The 21,451-nt window shown below is 39.8% G+C and overlaps 1 protein-coding gene across 7 annotated transcripts in view; it reads left to right on the top strand.

The window, feature by feature from the left end:
* Positions 1 to 17,756, top strand: part of NBEA (neurobeachin) — a 620,064-nt gene extending 602,308 nt beyond the window's left edge. For all 7 annotated transcript variants that reach the window (XM_032611436.1, XM_032611437.1, XM_032611439.1 and 4 more), the window contains 6 exons: positions 1,135 to 1,290; positions 1,814 to 1,984; positions 10,442 to 10,543; positions 12,885 to 13,081; positions 13,869 to 14,020; positions 15,884 to 17,756. In XM_032611436.1, the coding sequence (XP_032467327.1) occupies positions 1,135 to 1,290; positions 1,814 to 1,984; positions 10,442 to 10,543; positions 12,885 to 13,081; positions 13,869 to 14,020; positions 15,884 to 15,974 (869 nt within the window). In that variant the 3' untranslated portion in view covers positions 15,975 to 17,756. The remainder of the gene's footprint in view (positions 1 to 1,134; positions 1,291 to 1,813; positions 1,985 to 10,441; positions 10,544 to 12,884; positions 13,082 to 13,868; positions 14,021 to 15,883) is intronic.
* The last annotated feature ends 3,695 nt before the right edge of the window (positions 17,757 to 21,451 follow it).

Consider the following 21,451-nt stretch of genomic DNA (forward strand, 5'->3'; position numbering starts at 1 on the left):
CACAAAATAGCACTTAACATTTCTTTGGGAGAATATACACTTAGGACAAGGAATATTTTTAGAGTTGAGGTCTAGCTGTTTCTCTGCTGAAAAGACATCGACAGTGTCACATACAGCTGGAGTGTAACTATGGAAAAATTAATAGCTGTATTCTAATTAATCAAGGACCAATTACATAGTTTTCAAGTGACTCAGGATATTTGCTTTTCTTTTCCTTTGCTGTTTTTAAAATTATTTTTTATTTTTTACCTTCTCTAGTAATTACTATTTTAGTGTTAGTAGATATCCACAAAGAGTAGCATTTACATTTAATTGGTGTTAGAAAGTGATGTTGATCTTCTACATCTGCATTTTCTGTTTAAGAATTCAGCCCAGGGATTTAGCCTGAAAGGACGGCGTGGAGTAAGGGACAGGCTGGCATACAGACAGGCACCAGGGAAATCAGATGGTGTGTCTGAGTTCCTGACTTTATTCAGATTCAGTCCCAGTGCTACCCACTGATTCTCTGCCTGTCTCTTTCCTCCCCAGTCCCTCTCCCAACTTTCTTATTCCTCTCCTCCCCTGCCAGACCATTCTGGAAAGGTTTCTGTTTGTTGACAATCCAGGTCTTTAAAGCTGCTGACCTAAAGTTCCCTGAGGGGCTGCCTACATAACAACACCCTTCCCACAAATCCCTACTTTCTTCTTTTCACGTGAATTGTAAATGCCATCAGAAAATGACAGATGGAGGCAAATATTAAGACATTTCTTTTCCTTATGTAACACACTTCATACAATATTTATTCCTCATTATTATTGGACTTGTTGGACACCAATGAACTTGTGCAGGGTGAACATCTATTGAATTTAGTGCATTTAAATATTTTTATTATGTTGTAAATTCACATCTTGAATTCCTCATATCGGTGGAGAACTTAAATTTCCAACAAGTTTTTAATATATAATACAGTTCATAAATAATCACTGCTACTAAAGAGTTTACATTTCTCATGGGGAAATGTTAAAATCTTAATAATCTTATAGCCTTAAGAACCCATTTCTAGGTAAATGAAGCATAAAAGTATTCCTTCTATAAGTGGTTGGTGAAACTCTTGTGGGATCTTTCTTTGAAGTTCTTTTTCTATTTATGTTTAGCCAATAACTCTGGTGTGAACAAACGGCAGATCACAGACCTTGTTGACCAGAGCATACAAATCAACGCCCATTGTTTTGTGGTCACAGCCGACAATCGCTACATTCTTATTTGTGGATTCTGGGATAAGAGCTTCAGAGTTTATTCTACAGAAACAGGTAAACTGAGCTATGAAATACCTTATCCTCCTCAAAATGCCAATTGTGACACCTAAAGCTTCATATGAAATCATACTTAATAACGTAGGCATTTTCATCTTGGGTGCCGAGATTCAAATTAAATGCTCACATTGTAAGTAAATGACTACTTATAATTTTACCCACTCTGAACTTCAGTGTGAGCTGAGCCCTGAGTTCATAGGACAACTGGCACTACAGTCCCCTTTCCACAAATCAGGTCCAATAAAAGACCTTAAACCTCCCCTTAGTCTGGCCCAACCCTGAAAAAAAATGAAGATTGTGTTATTTTATGTTCTTTCCTTAAGAAGTCCCAAGTGACATTCTTGTATCACTTTTTCAGAAGCAGCTCAAGAAACCAAATCTGTAGCTAGATTTTGTTACAAAATTACCTTGTAAGTTTGCGGGTCTGTAGATTCACTTCTCACAGATCTAGTAAAGTTAAGCTTATTACCATTTAAAGAAAAATAACCAATGAATTTGACCTACGATTTCTGTGTTTCAGGGAAGCTAACTCAGATTGTATTTGGCCATTGGGATGTGGTGACGTGCTTGGCCAGGTCTGAGTCATACATAGGTGGGGACTGCTACATCGTGTCTGGGTCTCGAGATGCTACCCTGCTTCTCTGGTACTGGAGTGGGCGACACCATATCATAGGAGACAACCCGAACAGCAGTAAGTATTTGTCTAGAATTGTCCTACCAGACTAAGAACTCATTTAAACATGTTTTGCTCTTTTTAATTTTCCTAATAGTTTTTGCTGGTTTTGTAAGGGTTTTAAAATACGAGAGCTTAAGCAGCAAACATCTACGTTGGAATGTGGCTATATTCAAGGTGTACAAAAGAGCGACCACTATAACCTTCAGCCTGAGGAAACTCCCAGATCCCCTCACATTGACCCTGTGCTCAGCAGCCCTTCCCCAGTCTCCAAATGTCCCATCCTTCCGAAATTTCCTTCCGTGTCATCGGGTCCATTCAACTTCATATGATTTCTCTCAGCTCAGTGTAGTCTCTCCCTTCTCTGAATTTCCATGTTTTATTTGTGCCGCAAGAGGACACTTACTGCTTTCTACCATGGGGTGTAGTAAACATCTGTTTATTTATTTCACAATGACTGAATACCCCCTTCAGATTAGACCCTGGTGAGGCAAAGCTGAATAAGATGATTTCTTTGCTTGGTATGATTCCTGAGTGTTTTTTATTCAAAAGTGCTCCCGAAAATATCCTGTAGGAGGAAAATGGGGGAACTCCAGAGTAAAACAATTTTAGAAAACACCGCATATACTCTTACTTTCTATGTGAGCTCTGAAAGCCTTACACAAATAAAGCTGTTGATAACCCACAGTTTCTCAAACATGTTTTCCATGGAAGAGCAGTTACTATTCCTTGGAGCTGCTATTCTGAGGAAACACTGAGGTGGACCATGAGTCCCTCTCTCTGCATCTTGTCTGTGGTTCCTGGCATAGTTGCACAAATAATAGGTTTTCAATAAATATCGTTGAATGACTGAAGAACTGGATAAGACATTTCCTAGAAATAATTACTGTCTTTAATTACCAAGCTTTCAATATTTTACATACACGTTTCCTGTAAAATAGAGAATGGTTTCTGTAAGGTGTTGATAATGGCAAGTACCTAAACCAGGATTATTCTAATTACGATTTGTACATTGGGCACAGCTTTAACAGTACTCTAAAATAAACTGAAACATGAGTTTGGGAATATTTGTGATGAAACAGAGATAGGAATTTTCCAGGAATGCTGTGCACCTGCCACTGAAATACTATAAAAGTAGCGAAGAAAAGATGTGTACAGGACGCTGTGTTGTAACTACATGGCTGGCCCCCTTCCAGCCTGTGAGAGAGCTGGGCATGGAAAGCTTCATATATATATATATGTGTGTGTGTGTATATACATACACACACACACACACAATACATATATATATATATAAAGGTGGTAGGAGAATGAACTAGATGACCAGGTGACTTATTCTTGTTGCCCATAGCTAGAAGTGAAGAACAGTAAATGAAGAAACTAAAAGTAGTGTCTCTTAGTGTAGATACTGAATAAGAGAAAGTGCCTCTGCTCTAAGTTGTGAACTAGGTTGTGATATTGGTTTGAGGAAAACACATATTCAGTTCAGTGTTGCTTGATTTCCAACCAGCTCAACTAATTAGCTACCAATTGTACATTAAACCGAATATCATACTCTAAATACTAGTAAGTTAGCCTCCTTATTTACTCTCTTTTTTAAAACCATATCCTTAAAAAAGGAAACTTCATTTTTAGCAGGATATGTGTGTGTGTGTGTGTGTGTAAAAAATGTTTGATCTACTTTATTATTATTATATTTTATTATTTTTAAGCATGGTACATTATCACATGTATTTTATCTAATTGTATTTTTACGTATTTCCCAGTTTCCTTTTTTCCTTTTAGATAAGTGTAGTGTTCATAAGAAGAAAAGTTGAACTGAGCAGCAGGGCTGTGTGGTATCTTCCATCCATTATTGACACAAATTAGAAGTTATTAGACAGAAAAAAAATTTAAAGAAGCAGAATAGGGTTTTAAATCCAATTAATTAACATCTTCAAAGTGAAGCTCAAAAATGATGAAAATGATATTTCCAAAAAGAGAATTCATTTCTTAAAAACTACCATTTGGTAGCAGAGAAGATAATACAATGTCCTGCTATGAGGTATGCGTATAGATGACTCACTTTGTTGTACAGCAGAAACTAACACACCACTGTAAAGCAATTATACTCCAATAAAGATGTTTAAAAAAAAGGAATTTTAGGGCTTCCCTGGTGGCGCAGTGGTTGAGAGTCCACCTGCCGATGCAGGGGACGTGGGTTCGTGCCCCGGTCCGGGAAGATCCCACATGCCGCGGAGTGGCTGAGCCCGTGAGCCATGGCCGCTGAGCCTGCGCGTCCGGAGCCTGTGCTCCGCAACGGGAGAGGCCACAGCAGTGAGAGGCCCACGTACTGCAAAAAAAAAAAAAAAAAAAAAAAAAATTTGGAATTTTAAAGAAAAATGTTAAATTATAGTAATTATCTGTTAACTACTTTATTTTCTAATGATCTTTTCAACCAAATGATGGTTAACAGTTGATTGTGTCTTTGTTCCATCACTTAGCAAGGAAAGTTAAATGTAATAATATTTAGAGTGTTTAAAGTTCCTTTCAACAGGAGCTATGTAAATAGAAATGTTTATGTTAATCCTTAAGAACAAAACTGTGAATACTGGATTTGTTAAAATGTAGAATTTTAAGTTTTAAATAAAGACAAGATTATCCCTAAGACATTATTGCATAATATTATCCATATAGTATTGCCTCCATTTAGGGGGATTTATTTTTTGATTAAAAACTGTTATCATTATGAACCTTAAGGACTTCCATAAAACCCACCCTGCCAAGACTTTCCTAGGCATTTAATGTGGGCATATGTAATTTGGTTCCATTTGATCCATTATCCTTAACATAAAGGGAGAAATATGCTCTTTTAGATTAAACAGGATGAGTAGCTCAAGTATTAGTCAAGCAGCAAGCATGTATTAAATGCCTGCTGTGTGCTGGTACTACCTTAGCAGCTGGGAGTGCTGAGTAGTCAAATTCTGACTTTCTGGGGTTTGCAAAAGCCTATATTATGACCACGAAACTGCCTGTCCTGCTTGGAAGTACTGAATATACCGAGTATTACATGAGTCTTGAATTGCTATCAGATAATATTTAGTGTCATAAGTATTTGTATCTACAAAATGCTTAACATTACATCTTGGGCACAAATTGATGATTATGTAAAAACTGGTTTCAGCTTTTTGCCATACGGATAGTAAAAATCATAATAGTAAAACATAGTAAAAAATAATAATTAGTCATATTTAGTATTTGATTAACTTGACTGACTTATGACTCAGTCTGTGAAAACAGCCAACCTAGCAGCTCATGTAGGCATGCCTAGAGAGACCATATATTTTGGTCAGTTCAGTTTTTGCAAAGGCAGTCAGAGCACACACTGAATTGACTGCCACATCAGGGATCGGCCATGGGTGTTGACACAGATGTAGTCCTTGCGGTCAGAAAACTCGCAAAATGAAGGGAAAGGGTTTTGGGGTTTTTTTTCCTGTTTTATTTTATTCTAGCTACCAATTCACAGGTCAGAGAATCAGGCTATATGTTCTTTCTGTCTCATAATGCATTGCTACACAAGACCGAAAAGCTAGTTATATCTAAATTCATATTAAAGTGTGTGACACAGCGCCCTTAGGTTTCAAGGGCTGTATATATTAACCTCGACTTGAAGGGGGAAGTCCTAGCATGAAACGTAATATCCCAGTAGCTGTTAGAATTCAGGACTTGGTGTGGACATTGAATTTGCTTTGTGTGTCAGAGGCTGAATCATATCTATGCAGCACAACGCCATAACGTAATAGGATTCATTTACTCACCCTATGTGCACATCACTAAAACTTCCTCAGGATAAACTCAGGTGCTTTAATATATGTATGTTTCTTTTGCAGTGTCATCCTTATTTTTTAATGGCTAGCTCTGTTAGTGCCACAGAGAAAAAATAAGTAATATTTTTGAATTTTTTTAGGTAGGTTTGAAAGAGTTAATGGTTTCATTGTGTGTCAGATATATTGCTGTGACTAACTTGGACATCTCATAAATAAATCTTTTTCTAATTATCTTTATAGTTTTAATGAATTTGCCGCAAAGACAATGAAAATGTGTAAGCAGATTATTATAGAGTTTTAGACCATAAAAGAAACAAGCAGAGGCTACCTGGCAGAGGTTCCAGTTGAATTATAGTAGTTTTATTAATATATTTAATGCTAATATTCATTGTTACTCTTTCAAACTTGTGACTTTGAACATAGACAGTTTTCTTGTAGATGTAAACTAGGTCCCTGACTACATAACAGAATTGCAGAGATGTGAGGGGCAGATGCTTTCATCTGAAACAGACTTTTACACAAATTCTGAAACTAATTTGGAAGTGATAAAAATTAATTTGCGCACTTTAATTGGAAGCAGGCTATCGCATGAAAAGAAGGAGAGCAGAGCAGGCAATCTGTGCTAAAAGCTGATTGAATTTTTTGTCAGGTAGGTATCTTGGACTTGGCTGTTTATCCTCCTGAGCCCTTCTTTGCAATATATTACAGCCCGTCTCTGACTGGTGTTCTTTAAAAGGATCAATGCTATTCCTGTTGAATCCCTAGAGCCCCAAATTTCATTGATCTTGGGACTTGACATTTCTCATTACGTGCTGTAGCTTCCAACGAGATAGTCACAAGAGGGGCAAGTCAACATTGTCTCTTCAGCAGACACTTATAATACATTGGGACCTCGGCTCCAAATCCAGTCAGCTTGTAAAGTGTGTGGTTTTAATGTTTATACCAGATGTAACATGCCTGATAGAGAGTTTGTTGACATTTTAAAAATCATATCATAGCCACAGGAAACTTTGAAAGAGAATTTACTGTTCATCTTTTCAAATCAAATCTACAAATATGCATTGAGTAATATGTATGACATTGTTTTCATGCTTTTTCTATTTCACTTTTGAAAAACAAGTCTTCAGCTCACGTTTGAGGATTATACAAACTATGAAACAAGAAGTCCATTGAAAAGGAGACTCCAGCTGTGCACACATCTCTTCCCTGGGCTCCCATTGTGTTAGCTTCAACTCTGGACACTGACCCTCCCGCCAGCCCCAACCTGTCACTAAACATCTGCCAAATCACATCCCTCGCTTTGTCTGCATCCAGCCTTCTTTTAAAACAACCATCCTGGTGCCCAGCTCCACAGCCACCACTGACCAGTGGTGTTATAGGGGATGAAGAAAGCGTGAACAAAGAATAGCCTGAAGATATTTTATATATATAATATGATTTTATATATATATATATATATATATATATATATATATATATGATGAGTTTGTCTCACTTCTCAGAGCAAGGAATCTTAACTAGGGTTTAGTAAATGTTAAACCTCTTCTCATTAACTTTGAGAGGAAGCATAGTTACATGTGTAATAATTCTTACCTCGTAGAGCTTTCTGAGGGCCAAAAGATAATGTCTATAATGTAGCATCCCTAACACGGGGCCCATTCTGCAGGAGACCTCTCAGCCCTCCCATTCCCTCAGCCCAATGTTAGGAGACATTATAGGGTTCCTGACTAAGAAGGGGGCTACTCGCCGCTCAGTTTCTGCTTTTCCTTCCCCTTTACGGAACCGAGGCTGCAAGGGTCTTTGTCCTGGGTCAGAAGCAGTATAAAAAACAAGAGTGACTAATATGTTCTCGTGATCAGGGAGCCTCGGATCTATACCAGCGGGCTCTCTGGGCATCATGCAGAAACCTCTACCTCCTTGGGAAAGGCAGGTGGATTATACTATTGATTGGGGAAGGAGATGGTAGGACAGTAAGGTACCGTGGCATAGATCCAGGTTCAGGACCTCAAGGGAAGAGATCTGCCCTGAAACAGCAGGGCTCAGGGGAAAATGTGGTCAGCGTCCTCTCTGAAGAAGAAAAAGAACAACTTAGAGTCAGTGAATAAATAGGTTTGCATCGATCTTCTATTTTTACTCAAGTACTCTGTGATTGTGTAATAAAATGAAACCACATCATGGGATGTTTTCCAACCCGTGGAATGTTTTTATGTGGATTACCTTGTGACCTGTGGAAAATGCAGGCCCCGGTGTTTCTGGTGCTTGGGCCAGAAACCTCTGCAGCAGCCCTCAGGTGGCTGAAGACACAGTACCTCAATAGGAATTCCTCACAAACTAAGTTTTTCTGAGCTACCCCAGCAAATGTCTAACATAATTTTTTCAAAATAAATTTTGAAATCAGAGTAGTGATGAAACTGCTGCACCCTTTGAAATCTTTTGTTCTGGGATTTCAAGTCAAAAATCCATCATTTTTATATAGTATAAATGTGAATGAAAATACCTTCTCCAGTGATTCTTCAGTGACTCAGCAAAGGTCGCAGATAAAACCTGAATGTCATACATCATCAAGAGGTTCATTTTCCGACTCCCCCAGAACTGCACTGAGGTTCACAGAAAAACTCTGCTGTTTTTGTTTAGCTCCAATTCAGAAGGACCAAAGCTTCCCCTGCATATTAGTAATCCCATAAATGAGGTTGAAAATAATAAGAACCATAAGCAATCTTTACTTTGATCTTCTCTCTGAAAGCCACAGACTGTCACGCTGACAATGCTCTCCTTGTCAGTTCTCTGTGGATAGCAGCATCTAACACCTTTGCACTTTTTTTCATCATCCATTTTGAGAATATTGAAACATCTTGTGATAAAAATGAGGTGGAATCTGTTTACTATAAGACTTTTATATTTGGAGTTTCCAAATGCTCGCCTATAAGGAATCTCAAAATTGGACATGTTTGTTCATCCTTCATAGTAATTCCATCACCCAGAAAGCTCTTCTCCTGAGGAAATGACTAGGGAAGAAGGGCAGTGGTGCTATGGTCCTTAGAGGAGAGGTCTCACCTGCACCTCCCTCTGCACAGGGCCCTTTAACCCGTAGCTACATCCATCAGTTGTGATGTGACAGTGACAGAATATTCCTAGGATTTTGAATGATTGTTGGGGTGTGTGACATCTGTCCCTGACAATGAAATGAAATATAGGAAATACGCTTTCCCCCTGCTGCAGGTTCTCCAACTCAAAACCCCTGAATAACATTTTATTTACTTTTCTATAGTTGAAAGAGGGAAACAGTGCTTTCAGGGGCCCTACAAAATCCCCTAATAGTTAAGTTTCACGGTTTATTCAAATGATCTGGGGGAATTGTAATGAAAAATAGAACATGTTAAGCTTTCTAAATCAGAGGTAAACCTTTGAAAAACTTTATTTTCTAATATAAAATATATTACATACATAAGGAAGATTTTTAATATTTTTATACATTTTTTAAATTCCCTGCAGTAGAACTAGATTGCTTTTTACTTTTTCTGTAGCATATAAGGGAAAGGTTTAGAAAACTCTATATAAATTGTATTAACCATATAATTGCAGGATTTTTAATTCATCAGTCTCTCCAAGATAAAATAATCACTTAGAAAAATTAAGGATGATATTACACATAAAATCTTATCAATAATTAATCTTCATTTTGTCAGGGAACTCAGGGCATCTGTGAAGCATAAGTTTATAAATTATATAAATATGTTTCGGACAAATCTAGGACTGCTGACAAATCTAAGAGGATACTCTGCCAATACTCAAACGCATTATAGCAAGATACATAAATATAGAATAAAATGACAAACTAACGTAGACTTTCAGCTCTCCCTCCCATACTCCATCTAAGTAAGAAGTGCCTCAAAAGCAAGATGGAGGCTCACATGATGGATCTGAGGAAACTCACAGAAAACTGTGAGCAGTTCCTGGAGAGACAGAGGACCGGTGGGTCTGAAGGAGGAGATATTGGCAGAGGGGAAGAGTGTTGGGTGCCTTGCCGGGTAGGGCGTTTTAGTTATGTGCCGTCTTCCCAGAATTTTCCACCATCTATTGATGTCTTCCCTCCTGCCACTGTGAGGCAGGGGACCGGAGCACCAGTCTAGCTGCTCAGGGCCGTGGCATCACATCAGAGTAAAGGGAGGGGCTGCCCAGGAGGTGGGCACAAGTGCCATCCCTTTGACATTCACTTCCCCCACTGCCCCCTCTACAGTGGGGGCCGGGGGATTGCAACCCAGGGGGGCAGCTCTCAGAAAGAGCAGCATCGCCGAGACCAAAGCATAGGATGTTTTTCTGAGAGACAAGATGAGGGAGCGGTGGTTCAACCCCATCCAGAACGTGAGCGCACAGAGGAAAACAGGCCAGCATGCAGGGTCTCGGGCACCAGAAGGGAAAGATCACAGACTCAACAACCGGGTGAAGCAGAATGAACAGAAGAGAAAAACACGGAACTCTTTAAAAAGGCACAATATTCTCTAAGATATAAGAAAGGGGGTCAGAGAGGTTAAGTAACCGGCTCATGGTCACACAGCTAATAAATGCCCTTACTAAACAATGATTGCTATTTTTAACGTTCAGTTTAATGGAACAGCGCTTCATTCCCGCCACTGGTCTGTAGTGACTCACCGCTGCTGTTCCTTTACAGGTGACTATCCTGCACCGAGAGCTGTCCTCACGGGCCATGACCATGAAGTTGTCTGTGTTTCCGTCTGTGCCGAACTTGGACTTGTTATCAGTGGTGCTAAAGGTCAGAAGACATTTCTTTCATTTTCGGTCTTTAAACACTATACGATTTACACAAGTTAACCATGATTTATGATTTATTTCCTTTAGGAGGCTCTCCGTAGACAAATGTAATCCCGAGGTTTTTTGTAGCCGTTTAGTTTTATTATTAATACTTGCTAGTACTAATATAAAATAGATATAAAATATCATGTAGTGCTTTGTGTTCACCAGCATTCGAGCCAGAACACTAATAAATTAAACTGCAGCACACCCCTATGATGCAGTCATTACAGATAACATTTAAAAGACAAGGGGAGGGAACTTCCCTGGTGGCGCCGTGGTTAAGAATCCACCTGCCGAAGCAGGGGACACAGGTTCGATCCCTAGTCCAGGAAGATCCCACATGCCACGGAGCAACTAAGCCCGTGTGTCACAACTACTGAGCCTGCACTCTAGAGCCCACAGACCTCAACTACTGAGCCCATGTGCCACAACTACTGAAGCACGCACGCCTAGAGCCCATGCTCCACGACAAGAGAAGCCACCGCAATGAGAAGCCCGCACACGGCAACAAAGAGTAGCCCCTGCTTGCCGCAACTAGAGAAAGCCCGCGTGCAGCCACGAAGACCCAACGCAGCCAAAAATAAAAATATAGTAAAAAAATAAGAAATAAAAAAAATGAAAGACATGGGGAAGATATCCGTGATGGTGGGGTCCATGGGGGGCTCAGGCTGCTCATCAGACACAGCCTTGGATCCAACCCCCTCCACAAGTCATTTTCTTCTCGAGGCTGGGGACTGTGTAGTGGTAGATGGGAAAGGAAATACGATGACTTAATTCTTTTGACTTTTTGTGGAAAAAGTACTGTTTCGGGAAAAGTCAGGAAACTTGGATTCTAATTCTGGCTGAGATACCAATTCTCCATGGGAGGCTCCGGGGCAGTAAGGAGCCTAATGCTTAGGAGAAACTGAAAGAAAACCAAAGGGGCCGAGTGTGGTGAGGACACCGCGGACGTAAGGAGACAAAGGCTGAAGAGGTGAGGGGCCCCCGCGGCACAAGTATTTGCCATTTGTATTTTGTTTTGAGTGTAGTGGGAAGCCATTGGCGTCAGCAAGGCGATGAGGTGATCACCATTGGCGTCAGCAAGGTGATGAGGTGATCGCCATTGGAGTCAGCAAGGCGATGAGGTGATCAGGCTTGGTTTATAGGAGCTTAGTCTGGCCGCTTTAGAGATAATGGGTATAACGTCTGAAGGCAGGGACACTGCGTTTTCCTATTTAAGAATAAATAACCCCGGGAGGGACACATAGGATATTTTCACTAAATGTCTTTTAACGTCTGTCTTAGAAATAACATGTAATATCATTCTGTTCTGTAAAGCAAAAAAAAAGAAAAAAAGGAAAGGGAAGGAAAGCAAGAGACACAATATGCATAGGGAGAAACACTAATTTTCTGTAGATGATGGTTGATACTAGAAGTGATTGCTATTTTTTTTCTCTAACTCTTTGTATTTTCTGGAATGCACATCTATTACTTTAGTAATCGGGAAAACATTTAGGTATAGCCTTATAATGTCACTTGTTTTGTAAAATATGTATCTACTGAAACCAATTGTTTGAAACATAAGAATGTAATTCATGCATGGTTTTATGCAGTTTTTCTGGGGGTTTTGGGGGACAGGTAATACCAAACTACATTAACCAATTATTTGTCTGAACTTGACTACTGAATGTTTTATCTTAAAATTTCTACCTGAGAAAAAATAAGTCACTCCCCATACTACTTTTACATTCTCGCCTCACTCTTCATTTATTTAAAAAAAGAAAAAGTGTTCCTACAGTCTGAATTACTGGATTCCTTTTCTTAATTTTGCCTTTTACATTTTATGTATAGACTATAGAATGGTAAAACTTATTATTTGATAGTATTGTATTTATGTGGTACAATTAAAATTTTGATGATACTAAAGAAAATTAGTGATTGTTTTGATAATTCTCCTGAACTTTCTAAAGAAAAAGTTCTAAACACATATTAAGAGAAAACTTTGACATACAGTCTTTTCTTCTCATGTAATGTATGAACTGTATCCTTTTTTAATGAATATTATCTCATGAAGGAAAAGAGCAACTACTGACCTAGATAAAAAGTTTGGAAGACACGTGTGTGTTATGTAACAGTTTTCTGTACTTGTTCTGTTGAAATCTAACATCAGTGCTTTGCTGTTGCCACCATAGTTCTTTTCTTTTCTACCTTCTTTCAACAAATCTGAGTGTATTATTCAGGTACGGTTTGCAGGTGTGTGGGAGCTAATACGTGACTGGTCGTCACCAATGACTCTGGCCTTTCTGTTCCCCGCTCTGCAGAGGGCCCTTGCCTCGTCCACACAATCACTGGAGATTTGCTAAGAGCCCTCGAAGGACCAGAAAACTGCTTGTTCCCACGCTTGATCTCTGTCTCCAGTGAAGGCCACTGTATCATCTACTATGAACGAGGGCGATTCAGCAATTTCAGCATCAATGGGAAACTTTTGGCTCAAATGGAGATCAACGATTCAACACGGGTAAATCTGCATGTTCCATGCTAACTGGGGACCTAGCCAAGAGGTTATAGATTGACTATTTTACATTAAATGACTCATAATAGAATTTCTCTGGTATCCCGTTAAATGTGTGTTGGTTTGTAAAAGCATATAAATTCATGTTGATTGATGCTTTGAACAAACCCAAAGTTCATTTAATCCCAAGTAACTAACTCAGTGAATTAGACTTCGGAGGTGATGGCTGTAGTTTGATTAGAGGTTAGACCCTTAAGGAGATTTTTTCCTAATCTCCTCTTACAAACAATTGTTCCTGCGTTGCACTCCCCTGACATTAAAAATGAGTTTATTGTCAAAGAATCTTATCTTCTGAACCCTAGACCAAAATTACGTACCAAATTGCCCATCACTCACAAATGAATTATAATTGCTGGTTTATCATTATTAAAAACAGCTTTTAAATATGCTTCTGCCATTTGTTCTAAAAGTCTTGACATAGCTAGTATTCAGAACTTAACAAAACATCATGTTACTTAATTCTCAAGTTCTTTCTGGATTAGACTGATAATATTCTCTTTGGGACTTCTGTTATTTTGTAACCTAAATTGGTTTTAATAAGATGCTTTGTTTATGTAAGAACTTTGATGAATTCCACATTGGACAGTCTATGGATTGGACTTTAGAAAACTTGGACAAGTGGCTAAAAGTAGAAAATAATGACAAGGGACTTGTATTAAGTGCCTTCCAGTAGTGCCCACTGATCTTTTGGGAAACACTGAGAGAAATGGTTGCTTTTCTGCCTTGTCCAAAGGCCATTCTCCTGAGTAGCGATGGCCAGAACCTGGTGACCGGAGGGGACAATGGCGTGGTGGAGGTTTGGCAGGCCTGTGACTTCAAGCAGCTGTACATTTACCCCGGATGTGATGCTGGCATTAGAGCAATGGACTTATCCCATGACCAGAGGTGAGCCATGTTGGGGAGAAATGTAATCGCTCAAGAACTGTCATTGAAAGTTCTTAACATTTTACCAAGGGTGAAACCTGCTGTGAAGAAGATTCCAGCATGCAGATGGAAGAAAGACTAGTGCAGAGAAGGGTAAATTGAGGAGAGGAGTAAGTACTGTAAGAAAGAATTCTGGTAAGAAGGAAACAGAGGAAGAGAATAAGGGGGAAAAAAGAAAGAAATGGGTCTGAAGAAAAACAGGCGCATCTAGACACTGCCCAAAATGTAGAATTATCCCCACCAGCTTCTCTGTTCTCACATCCTTACCTGGTCTCAGACAGGCCTGCCTGGCTTACATTATGTGAAAGAAACACATATTTTTTAGCAGAGTCTCGGCTTGAGGCACACATCTAGCTAAATGCAGCCAAATGCAACGTACAGACTACAGCTGGCCTCTGTTTTAAAAATACGAGGCACTCGTTACTTGAAATAATCTCCAGCACCGCCCCCCCCATTTTCTTATTCACATACCTGCCATTTGTGTTATTTTGCAGTATTTTATGTATTTCCCTAAGACACTATAATCTTTTCTTGGAAAGAATTGACAGGAATGTTAACAAAGTAATATGATTTTCTCCTGTTCCTCAATTTGCAACAAGATTTTGTTATTTCCTAAAGTTTGCCTTTGGGTTTATTATAAAGTGAAAAGAATAATTGGAATATGAAGTCTAAATTTCTAAATTTAAAAAATAAAACTATAATCTTAATACGGTAATTTCTCATTTTTTGCTATATATTTAACAGAAATAAGAAAAGCTTATTAACCAACTTATTTCAACTATGTGTATATTCTTTATAAGAGTATTGGTTTTAAAACAGTATGAATGTTAAGGCTTATATGGTAAATTTAACAAAGCATCTTCACACTATAGTAAAACGGTACTGAAGTCATCAAGAAAAGCAATGGAATTTAAGTTAGTTTGGGGAAGGGGTATTTGATCTGCAGCCCAACCTGTTTTAAAGAAAATTTAAGCAGATTATTATTAGAGTGTTCCAAAAGTGTTCCAAAATGCTGTAGTCCGTATTCATAAATGGGAATGGTTAACCATGTAATTATTTTGTATACATGGGTGTTTCTAAAGTATTTGAAATGACTTGTATTCTTAAGTAGTTTAAATATTCTCCCGGATATTCTTATTCATTCATGTATTCATGTTGCAAACATTTGCTGCCACCATCATAGATTAAACACTGTGCACAGTCCTGAGGATACAAAACAAGATCACTGACCCCAAAGAGCTCAAATAATCATAATAAATGTATATGAGGGAAGCAGGAGCAGAGGAACAGAAGAAGGAAGTGATTAGCTCTTCTCAAGGGGTGCAGAAGGCAGGAAAGATTTTGTAAGATCTTTATCCTTCACTCGGTATGGGGGAGAGAGTAGATGAGAGAGCATAGGCAAGGCTGTAGTCGTCTTAGTGGTCTCCCAGGAGGAGCGAAGAAAGATACTGTTTCTGTTTCTTTTTCAATCTCATCCTTAATTTCAATTATTGTTGTTTTATGATGTCCTTGATACGTTGGAGCAGTAGCATATACACATGAGTTACAAACTGACAGATAAACATGCAGTGAGGATGCCTACTCAGGAAGTGTTTATCTGATGAGTTGTCTGATCAAAAGTTAATCAACACGTGGTCTGGCAGTCCAGGTGTTTTCAGAATTGATTCAGCTTCTCCTAGGAGAACCAAGAATAAATTTTAATTCCATCTGAGGGCACACAAGAGTAAAACCTGGTGAACTTTGAGATCGTGCTATTGTTTAGTGTAAAGTAGCACCACATCAGTGATTTTGTGTCTCTCTTAACTACCGCCTCTGCTTTTCCAGGACTCTGATCACTGGCATGGCTTCTGGTAGCATTGTAGCTTTTAATATAGATTTTAATCGGTGGCATTATGAGCATCAGAACAGATACTGAAGACAAATGGAGAGCCAAAAGCCAAGTTAAAGCTGAGAGCACAAGTGCTGCATGGAAAGGCAATATCTCTGGTGGAAAAAAACTCGTCTACATCGACCTCCGTTTGTACATTCCATCACACCCAGCAATAGCTGTACATTGTAGTCAGCAGCCATTTTACTTTGTGTGTTTTTTCACTACTGAACACCAGCTGCTACCAAGCAAGCTTATATCATGTAAATTATATGAATTAGGAGATGTTTTGGTAATTATTTCATATCTTGTCGTTTATTGAGAAAAGGTAGTAGGACGTGTCACAAGAGACTTTTGACAATTCTGAGGAACCTTGTGTCCAGTTGTTACAAAGTTTAAGCTTTGAACCTAACCTGCATCCCATTTCCAGCCTCTTTTCAAGCTGAGGAAAAAAAAAAAAAAACACGTTTGATACTTTGTACATCAGATGCATCTTATTTAAAGGGATACTTTTGTAAAAGTAAAACCTTGTATAAAGAACAAAACATTTCTTAATTTTATTGTGGAGTTAACAACTTGCATGTTCTTTAATCCTGAAGTCTTGATGGAACAGGTGCATTGACACTAGGAAATAGTAAGATCTGTGCAAGGACACAGCTTGTATGAAAGGATTGAATTTGGGCTCAATCAGTAATTTTTGACATTTTCACCAAAATACATAGTTTTGCACTTTTAAATCTAAATTCATCCCTTCTAAGTGAAATTTGCTCATAAAGCATTTGAATACTAAGCCATTATTTGCCATTTTGGTACTTGATACAAAGAAAATTCAGCCCTAACCTTCATAATTTGAAGACACAGCAGAAAGGGGGCTTAGGGATGAGGTCCTGGTTTTATTGTATAAATAGGAGTCCCGACCATTTAGTTCCATAGTAATGACTTCCCAACTCCTGGACAACTCTTCCAGAATCATCCTGCTGGCTTAGCGTGTGTACATTAGGGGAGGAGAATCTGATGCTAACTTTTTTGCTGTTTTTTTTTCCCCCTCTCTCTCTCTCTCTCTCTTTGGTTCTTGAATAGCTTAGTTTCTTTAATAATAAGTCAGACTTTATTATAACAATAACTGGCGTTATTCTTTTAGGTTCTTGTGAAATTTTCACCTAAAGCCACATTCTTAGCCTAAGGCACTTCATCTTTTATGATATACAATGATGGCTATCAAATGATTTTCCATACACTGTACTGATCAAGTTATACACCCAGGGGTATATACACTTTATTCATGTTTCTTCTTTGTATATTTGGTGACTGTATCGTCATAGATATGTACATATTGTGTCGGTAGGGCTATGAGGCATGTTACAGGAATGTAATTTTCTCAGAATTTACACTCACTTGCAGTCATTTATTTAAAAAGATAAAAACAAGATAATGGGTTCTTTGTATTGGCACTTTGCACCAGAAACATATCATTATTTATTGATGTGATTACTTATTTGTTATCCACCTTGTACTAGTAAGTTTTAGCACTGAATTCCTTCTTCACTGTTGTTTGTATTTATGAGATTCTGAAATTCTGGGGAATCGGCGTAATGATTAATTTATTCATCACCAGGCTGTAAGCAATATCTTGAGTTTGTAGCTTAGAATTGGGAGGATAATGAACATCTGGAAGACAAGTTCATTTCATCTTGAGATCATGGTGAAATATTTTGGATATATAAATTCCTTAAGCTATTGTAACCATGTTTTATTGCAAAGATGTAAAATATGCCAGATGTGTGTGAGTTGGAAATCAAAAAAAGACAAATAAAATATGCAAAGAATTCACCGATTTTTTCACATTTCATTGGACACTTCACTTATGTGCATTCATTATGTTGTCATACAAGTTTAAGAAATCAACGTCACCTCATATAAAGGCCTAGAGCATCTAAGAACATGAAATAGAGTCCTAATGAGGTTCTGTAATTTGCTGAAACATGAGCTTCTCTGCTTGACCATCTGGCAGGGATTTGGGGCACCAGTGACCACAGGGAAACAGCTCTTGTTATTTCTTCTGCACAGTCCACTTTTGGGGTTATTTTTGTTTCATTTCAAAGAAACTAAATGCAGGTGAAGGGTGTAACAGTCCATTACATGAAAGTTAGCAAATCGTGCTATTTTCATTTGAACCACACTTTCTAGAATTTATCGTTGACCAGGCACGACGCAGGCGGGAGTGGAGGAGCTGCTGACCAGAGCAGGCAGGTAACAGGAGCTGGGCTGAGGGGGCTCCGGACGGGCCCAGGGAGCAACAGAACCACAGGTAAGCTTCCATCTGCATTCTCGGGACAAAAAGGACACAACCATATAGTAGCCTGAGAAAGCCTTGCTACTGTCACTCTCCCTCCTGGCCCCAAACCAGACGTCTGTCAGTCATCCTCAGCCCGGCTGGCTCCCTCAACCTAGCCCTTCTCACAGCCCATCCATCACTCCTCAGGCTGGTCATTACCTCAAGGCCTCTTTAAACCGACTGCCCCACTTCCAGAACCATTGCCTGGACTGTCACCAAGACCTCTTGACCAGAATCTGGGCCTCACATCAGAACCCTCCCACCGTACTCCATGAGACTGCTGCCTGAGGGTCTGACTACACCACCAGCCCAGTCATCCCACTGCCCAGCACCCTGCCATGGCTTCCTTGTGTTCCTAAACTCTGGTGGGTGAAAAATCACCTGGGGAGCTTATTTCTATGAGCAGAATCTAGGGCCCCATCCACCCTAGATTCTGATGTGGGTCACCCCTGGGCACATTGTTGACAACATTAATGTAAGGGATGAAGCCCAGACTCAGGAGAGCACAGAAATCCTCCAGGAGGGAAACAGTCTCATCTACCCCGCCCTTTGACACCCTGCACCTCAGGCAAACCCACCTACTACCAGTGGCTGAGATCTACCCTGTGCCTTGGTTCTTAGTGTGTTCCCTGCCCAGAGAACTCCTCTTTATCTGCACCACCTGGTGGCACTCCTTGCTGCAAATTGACCTAAACCAATTTGCTCATTCACAGGCTTTTTGGCAGGTGAAGGTAGTCTCCAAACCCCACATCTTCACTATGTTATAATGAAAACAATTTTCAGGATCAATTTCTGCCACACTGTAGAAACACATCTTCAGCAAACACGTTTTAGCAAGCAAGCAAGCAAGCGTGAGACCATTCACAGAAGTCTTCTGTGAGCTTGGGAAGTCCAGCGCCTTTTTCGGTGATCTGACAATCATTGTACATGGAAGCAGATGCACTGGTCATCTGGAAGCAGGATCCCATTAGTCTTGTAATGCCATTGGCAACCAGACTCCTCCAACCCAGTCATTTAGGAATCAAGCCTTGGGTACCACCCCAAGAGTACAGGCTAAAGACCTCGGTCGATTCTTATACCCGGGCTATGGAGCAGTAGGAAAAGTCTCCAAAATACTGTAGCCAGTGTAGATTGAATTCACATCTATGAAATATCATTAATTTCATCAGTGATGCTAATGAAGGAGTCAGTAATTTCCCCACTGAAAAGTCAGTCTTAACATTCACTATCCTAACTAATAAAGCTTCTGGTCTCCTTCGGGATAAGGAAGCTGTAGCTCTGGCCCTTGACTTTACGTTGAGACTCTACTATTTAAATGATCTGGAGTGTAAATTTCTGATCAGGGAAACTGGCCCCTAGCGTGCAGAGAACATTAATACATACTATCACATTGCCTATACTGCGTATTTTAAAGTAAATTACAACATCATCACACTTCTACTTATTGTCATAGTTGCAGCTCAAGTGTCCCCTCCTCTATGTGGCCTTCCCTGACCCCTGGGTTAGCTTTCTCATACCTGGCATGTCCCTGTCACTGCAGAGCAGTGTATTGTCATAGCTTACTAGCCTCTCCTGTCTTGTGACTGTGAACTTCTTGGCAATGGAACTCTTTTATCTTGGATCCTTAGGGCAGTGTTGGATTCAGAGTAGATTGTCAGTAAATGTAGCTTTAACAAATGTATAGATGAAGCCCAGACCCCTGGGCAAATTTGGCAGGAATATTCAGGGGTCCTCCCTCTTCCCACTGCCCTGACACCCAAAGCCGCAGGTTGCCTCTCCCGCCCTGCACTGTGGTCCTTCCAGAGAGCTCCATTCTCCAGTTACTGTCACAGCCAGTTCTAGGTATTTTTGACGTTAAGTTTCTTTGCTGTAAGCATCTTTGCCCCAAACATTTTTGCCACATAACTAATTGGCCATAAGGCAATTTTGCTGTAAAAGATAAAATAACTAAAAATATAAGAGGGACATTAAAAAGGACATCGTGAAACATGAACAATGAGTAACAAAATTAAGAGGACTTTATTGCAAAATACAAATAGTTGAATACATTTAAAATGTGCATAGATTCATGGCAATACTGCTCAAATAACTGATTTTACTTAGGAGGTTTTACCTAAACACTTGTCTCCCAAGTCTTACATTCATAGTATTTTACACTTTTTTTTTTTTTTTTTTTGCTTTTTGATTTATCTCCTTCAGCATTGCACTTTTTCCATAAAGTGTCTTTTTTATATAAAAAGTTATTTTATTTATTTATTTTTGGCTGTGTTGAGTCTTCGTTGCTGCACGCGGGCCTTCTCTAGTTGCCACGAGTGGAGGCCACTCTTAGCCGCAGTGTGCGGGCCCCTCACTGCAGTGGGCCCCCCTGCCGCTCAGCTGTGGAGCACGGACTCTAGGCGCACAGGCTTCAGTAGTTGTGGTGTGTGGGCTCAGCAGCTGTGGCTCGCGGGCTCTAGAGCGCAGGATCAGTAGATGTGGTGCACGGGCTTAGTTGCTCCGCAGCATGTGGGATCTTCCCGCATCAGGGCTCGAACCCGTGTCCCTGCATCGGCAGGCGGCTTCTCAACCACTGCGCCACCAGGGAAGTCCCCATAAAGTGTCTTCCTTCATTAAAAGATGTATCAGCCATCAGTTTCTAAATACTAGGATGCTATTTGTCGAGCTTTGTACTGGGTAGTGAAAGCCTTCTACACTGCTGTGTGCGCTGCCGTATTGTCACGTGTCGCACGTCCGCTGATAGAAGTTCCAGAGTTCTATGGGAGATGTGGGTCCAACTCTGCACCTTCCAGGCCCTCGGCTTCTTTCTCCTCCAATGTAATGTGTTTCAAAATAAGGAATGCAACTCTTGCGGCCAATCATCATCATCTGTCATGATTTTTGTATTATACGTGTCAAACCAAAGGGTCAGTTAGTTTATCTTTTACGACAAAATTGCCTTACGGCTAATTAATTATGCAGTGAAAAATATTTGCGGCAAAGAGGTTTACGGCCAAACTACGGGACCCGGTCGTAGCCGTGGGCCTTTCCCGTCAAGGTTCAGGGACTCGCCGATGATAGCAACGCTCAAGGCTACAAAAGAAGGAGTATTTAAGTGTTTAAATTTCTGCTCCCTACCCCACCTTCATCCCGTCGGGAGAAGCGGAGCTGACAGATGATTTGAGGTAAGAGCTTCTCCTCATATTCTGGGCCT

The sequence above is a fragment of the Phocoena sinus genome, chromosome 18 (genome assembly GCF_008692025.1).
Source record: "Phocoena sinus isolate mPhoSin1 chromosome 18, mPhoSin1.pri, whole genome shotgun sequence".
In the NCBI taxonomy this organism is placed as follows: Eukaryota; Metazoa; Chordata; class Mammalia; order Artiodactyla; family Phocoenidae; genus Phocoena; species Phocoena sinus.